We start from the raw sequence: 6,000 nt of genomic DNA, 5'->3' as shown, positions 1-6,000 counted from the left end.
GGAGTAATTGCGTGTCACGAAGCGCAGGAGAATCCTTCAGATAAACCTGCAGTAGGGAGCAGATTTAAGTTAATGGCGAATCAAAGCAAGATGATTGCGTTTTGAGTTCAAAACTCAAGGAAGTAGTAGGGTGAATGTTTTTAAATAAAAAAATGTTAGTTTTAAGTTTTATCTTTTTTAGTTCCGCAGGGGATGAATATCTCCTAGCCATGTGCCAGCGTACGCATATCTAACCGTTTTACGTACGGTCTCATTTCAGGGATTGAACCAGAATGCTACTTAATGAAAGAATGAGATTAAAGTCGTTTATAGTGATTGCTGCAAAAAAAAACCAAACAAATAGAACGTTGGTATTAATAAAAACACATAAGGAAGCCAATACTTCCTATTTACGTAAACTAGAGATTTTGGTGCTGTAGGTACTAGTGAAACCGTAATTCGTAGTTTATATAGAATCCTAAAAGAAAACCAGCTTGGGGAGAAAAAGATCGGAATCTGCGCCTTAAAGGGAGAGCTTGATGTCGAAAACAGGTGCCGTCAAGTGATTAACGCAACATCGTCTCAGGTGTTCTACAACTGTACAAGAGGACTTCTAATCAGGACTTAACTGGGACTCTTTTCTGTATATTCTATACATCAAGAGGGGATATTATTTTATTTGTGCTCTACTCATGTATATTCTTTTTGGAACGTGCTTTGAAGCAAACACTCACATGCATATATTAAAAAAAATTGTAAAGAAAATGTATCAACAAAAAAAGTTTACTTTTACTAAAATAGATCTGATTCTTATTTTTCGGAATAATGCGTTGACTCCAAATGACTGCTGTATGTCTAAATCAGTACAAAAATGTTCAGTCTCTCATGCCTAGAAAGGGCCTCCTTTCCTCAATTGGCTGATCTTGGGGAATAAGTTTTGCGGCCGGCTGGATGGACGCTCTCGTTAAACGTTACGCTGATATGTTTTTCGCTGACGCAGCATATAAGGAGATGTATGAAGAGGAATTGTCACGCTCTCTATCATGACAACATTAATTCATTAAATCCACCGATAATTTGTGCTTTTGATTGTCGATCAGTGTGATTATTTTGGGGGTATTTCGTTTCAAAGTTTGTCTCGAGATGTCTTTGAGGAAGTTCTGTCACTTCTCAGTTATCCATCCTTATGAAGGCTGCCAGAGCCAATCAACAACCATCAGCAATTTAACAACAGGGGAGAGATAAAAGAGAGAAGTCTGCTTTATTCTTTATTACTTTTCCTTTTAGGATTATTATTTTGGGGGGAAATTAAATCGCAAGCTTCAGGTCCAAGAATACTTTCTCTCCTGCCTCACCGATCTCTAAAATATCCCAGCTCTCCTCCGGTTTCTTTACGTAGACCAATGTAGTTTGAAAGGATTGATCCAGAAAAAGTCCTTTTAATTAAAATTTCATTAAACTAAAATGTATTTTTAGGACCAGCAATGCTCGGCGTTTCTTTCAGCTTGATAAAGGAATCAGCAAACTTAGAGAGGATCGTGGAGAGGCTCTCCTGCGCATGTTTTAAAAGTTGCACACTGGAAGTTCTCATTAAAATGCCTTTTGGAAAATAAAAACGTATTTTTCATGGTTTTCAACAAAATATTGGTGTGTCTGCAAGAAACAGCATTTGTGAGACAGAAAATGTTGAAGAAGAGACCTCTGAGGTCCCAAAAACGTATGCATCTCCATCTTTTTTCTATGTTGGCCAATGCAAGCGATCACCTTCATCTAAAGACTCAATTTTCTCTGTTCATAATCCTGTGAAGGTGGCAATCTTGTCGCCGTACAGGAAATATTTCTGTTACCATATCACCTGTTATATATATATATATATCCTGTATATACAGTCCTGCAGGCTATATACAATATCTTAAGTGCTTATTTGTTATTGTATATATAACCTGTCACCTATATAACCTATGTACTCATATATAAACCCGTCCCCAGCATATACATTATACACATGAGCTATAATGCCTGTTAAGCAACTGTATATCTAATGCTTGCATATTACCCAGTCTGACCTGTATGGGCAATGGCATATATATATATATACATATATATATATATATACATATATATATATATATATATATATATATATATATATACATATATGTATATATATATATATATTGTAACAAGGTGCGGGGTGCTCCACCTGGTCTGACACAGGATCCAGGCCGGGAGGTTAAGCTGACTCCAATGCACCGGTCAGCTGCAGGTAATTAGCTGCACCGACTGCAATAAAGCCTGACCTGTTGGACAGAGGGAAAGAGAGAGTTTGTTTGGAAGCAGCAGGGCTGGCTATGCACAAAAGAGACGATCAAAAAGGTTGGTGGGATTATGGTTTGTTTTAGTTTAGACCCTAAGTAGTGAGGGAGTTATATGTTAGTAAGCGCTCAGACGAGCAGGGCTTTTTTTGTTTGTAGGGAATTTGTGTACTTTGTAATCCTGTAAATATCTTCATGGTTGATTACCTAACTGAGATGTGGCGTTAATACCCTAGAGGACCGTGCTGTTCGGTACCCTGTGTGGGTGCAGGATCACAAAATATATATATATATATATATATATATATTAACCTGTTATAAATACTACGGCGCTGCATAGGGATGTGCGTATGAATTAGCGTGTTCGTTAACCAGTGTGCCTGTATATGAATTAACATGTATATGATCCTGTGTCTTTGCTCATAAATTCACATGCATATGTCCTTTTCTCTTATGTTAATTAATGTGTGGGGTCACTGAGTCTATGGATTCACATGTATATACCTTGTGTGCCTATATATAAATTAACATGGATATACATTAACATGCATGGGCTGTTTGCTGAATGCATGCTGGATATAGGGTACAGTACACTGAGCTCCAGATGCCTAAGCCACATCCTCCTCTCTCCCACCTCTATTGCTGATGCCCTCCCATTTCTCCCCCCCCCCTTCTCTCTCCATCTCTTACAGGCGGTGCTCTCAGCCCATCTGGCCGCAGCAGCAGCCCCCATCATCAGGCAGAGCAGAGAGAGGACCCGGGGACTGAGAGCTGCCCCTGGACCCCGGACACCTACCCCCCCCCCCCAAGGGCTGTCAGTCCCTCTTGGATGTCGCCTATGTTTCCAGTTGTCAGCCGGGCTGTCACACCTCCTCCTCCATCGGTCCTTCTCCATCTCCAGGGCTGTCACACCTCCTCCTCCATCAGTCCTTCTCCATCTCCAGGGCTGTCACACCTCCTCCTCCATCAGTCCTTCTCCATCTCCAGGGCTGTCACACCTCCTCCTTCATCGGTCCTTCTCCATCTCCAGGGCTGTCACACCTCCTCCTCCATCAGTCCTTCTCCATCTCCAGGGCTGTCACACCTGCTCCTCCATCGGTCCATCTTCAGGGCTGTCACACCTCCATGGACCCCCTGACGTCATCTGAACCCCAGGTCAGTGCATACCCCTCATACATTCTGTACTCCTGCCCTTATCAGGGCCGTTGTCTGTTTTTACCCCACTCATAGGCTCTGAAACCTTACTTGTCACCCCCGAGACATTACCCATCCTTCCAAATTACCTGCCGGACCGTGACTTCTTGCATGTTATCCATGTAAGTTCGGAGCCCTCTCAGATATTATCCCCTTTCATTCCCTACACCTGTCCACCCCAATCACTCGTCCGACCCCTATGTACTTAGCTTGCCATTCATTTGGGTTTGGTTCCCTCCATTATCCTACATCACACCTGTAAATTTACCCCTATCGCCTCTCTTACTACCTATATACTTCTGCATTTCCATACCTTAAATACACTGTCATTACCCCTTGTTGTTATAATAATAACTATTAATACCAGTTCATGTTTGTTGACCTCTTTCCCACCGCCCCAAGGGCTCTATCTCATACTGACTGTGTTGACATTTTTCATTGCCTTACCCCAGTAGTTACCCAGTTCTAGCAGTCGCCTCCATTTAAGCGCGTCCCTGTTGGTCATAACATTGATTGGCATTTTGCCTCCCATTTTCCTTCATCCTTGTATAACCCTTCCGCCATCCTGCCCCCTCCACTCTCTCCAATACCCGTGGCTCCCTCTTGCCCCCCATCCCCAGCCACATCCTCATCTTCAGCCCTGGGGATGACGGCCGGAGAGTTTACTCACGGGGGCTCGGGGAGGCTACAGAAAAGAGGGCCGCCTTCCGCGCTCCGGGTCTGCTATAAAGCCTTGTCCGTGACTCTCCTGGTGGCGCAGGGGGCTTTGCTGGACCTGTACTTGATTGCCGGCACTGACCTTTACTGGTGTTCCTGGATAGCCACCGACCTGGTCGTGGTAGCTGGCTGGGGAATCTTTTATTTCAAGAACAGCAAAGGTCAGACATCCAGCCAAGGGCCCATTAATTCCACCGGATATGGTCTCGTGCAGCTCCATAAGAAAGGGCAGTTTGCGTACAGCCACCTGGCCTGGCTTATTTACTCCATTGCCTTCACCCCAAAAGTGGCTCTGATACTTTGTACTTCCATTGTCGATCAGATCGAAGCAGAAGTACCTTTGGGTAGCACAGGGTTTAGACTCACCGTCTCGCTTTCGGTGCCTCTGCTTTGGGCACTTGTGCGCTCACTCAGCGTGGACCCCCGAGGATGGCTGCAGCAGAGGGCCACCGGCTGCTTCTTGGCTTCCTGTCTGGATCTACTTGACAGTTACGCCCTACTGGAGTCCATGCTGGAAGGAAATCTTCCCCTCACCCCGCTTTTCCGCTACCTACTGCTCGCCGTATACTTTGTGGCTTTGGTTTCCCCTGTGCTGTGGTTGTCTGAACTGGACTCTGGAGTCCCCGTTGGCTGCTGTCGCCTCTTCCTCCGACTTCTTTCTGGATCTCTGGTAGATGGTCCACTCCTAGCCGTGCGCTGCTTCTTGATGTTGGGTCCAGCCCTTCAACCAATATCGGTCTTCATGTTGAAGAATGTATTTTTCTTAATCTGTCGATGGCTAGAAGTGTTGGAACTTTGCTGCCTCCTTCGAGTGCCACGTCCTGGCCACGCTGACCGACCCCCTGGGCAGTTTAGCCATTGCGTGTCCGAGAATGACATGGGGCCCCATGCCTATGTCAACACCCTTGCTGTGACATCTCAAAACTAAGTTTGCCTACTCCCTTCTCATCCCTTTTGACATGTTTTGGTCTTGTTTAAATATGTGGTTGCATGAAACCTGTTCACATCCTTCTACACCAGGGCTGGACACATTTACGTGAATCTTCGGAGCCAGAAGGACAAACCCCAGACAAAAAGTTTAGTAGCCAGATCTCAAAATGCAGGAGCCGTGGCTTTGTCAAGCCCTGTTCTACACCAGATCATTGATATGGACATAACTCCAGAAGGATATTCCACAAGATCCAAAAACAAAGGCTTGAAGCTTCAGTGGACAGTCAACATAGCTACTTATTTACCTTTGCCTGTGTCTGTAGCAGATGAGACGAGATGTTGGGTTCCTCGACCCAGAGTAACAATGTAATTGTTTATTTCCATCTTTAAAGATAGTTTATAACTGCAATACCTCGAGATAGGACGTCCAAGATGCCAGTATAAAACTTTGAGCAGATGATGGATCTCCATGAAGGTTCCCAATATATATATATATATAAAAAAAAATAAACATTCTAGGCTACGGTTTAAGCAGGGTCAGGTCATCAAAATTCACCACAGAGGACAACGGATCATTATGGCAAGTCTCCCGAGGATTCTAACTGCGGAATACTTTATCGGGGGGGCAAAGTAAGTATAATATCACAGGGGGGCAATAATCACTGTATCAACCAACCTAATTTATTTAATGAATAAACCCAGACGAGGGGCTCTATCTAGTAGTATGGGATGGATGGACTCTGGGCATAGATGTTCCGAGTGTACGTGTCCAGTATAGTTAGTTATTAATGGATGGACATTGCGTGTGTCCTTGGCACAGACCCACAGGCGATAGAGGACCTTTCACAAAGAGTCGGGTGTTTGT

At 44.2% G+C, this 6,000-nt stretch overlaps 1 protein-coding gene across 1 annotated transcript; it reads left to right on the top strand.

Annotated features, from left to right (window-relative positions):
* The first annotated feature begins 2,226 nt into the window (after window positions 1-2,226).
* Window positions 2,227-5,133, top strand: LOC149275477 (transmembrane protein 121B-like). The gene is made up of 3 exons (XM_089504689.1): window positions 2,227-2,245; window positions 3,495-3,610; window positions 3,958-5,133. The coding sequence occupies exons 1-3, from the start codon at window positions 2,227-2,229 to the stop codon at window positions 5,131-5,133; spliced, it is 1,311 nt and encodes a 436-aa protein (XP_089360815.1).
* The last annotated feature ends 867 nt before the right edge of the window (window positions 5,134-6,000 follow it).

Source organism: Sceloporus occidentalis, unplaced genomic scaffold (genome assembly GCF_023333645.1).
Source record: "Sceloporus occidentalis isolate IW3139 unplaced genomic scaffold, rSceOcc1.0.p SCAF_284, whole genome shotgun sequence".
Classification (NCBI taxonomy): domain Eukaryota; kingdom Metazoa; phylum Chordata; class Lepidosauria; order Squamata; family Phrynosomatidae; genus Sceloporus; species Sceloporus occidentalis.
This window is presented reverse-complemented; position numbering and strand designations above follow the sequence as displayed.

Bases quoted from the DNA above. Each gene is read 5' to 3' on its own strand.
- LOC149275477 (XM_089504689.1), top strand. The intron at 3,611-3,957 runs GTAAGTTCGGAG...ACCCAGTTCTAG, and splicing joins ACTTCTTGCATGTTATCCAT to CAGTCGCCTCCATTTAAGCG.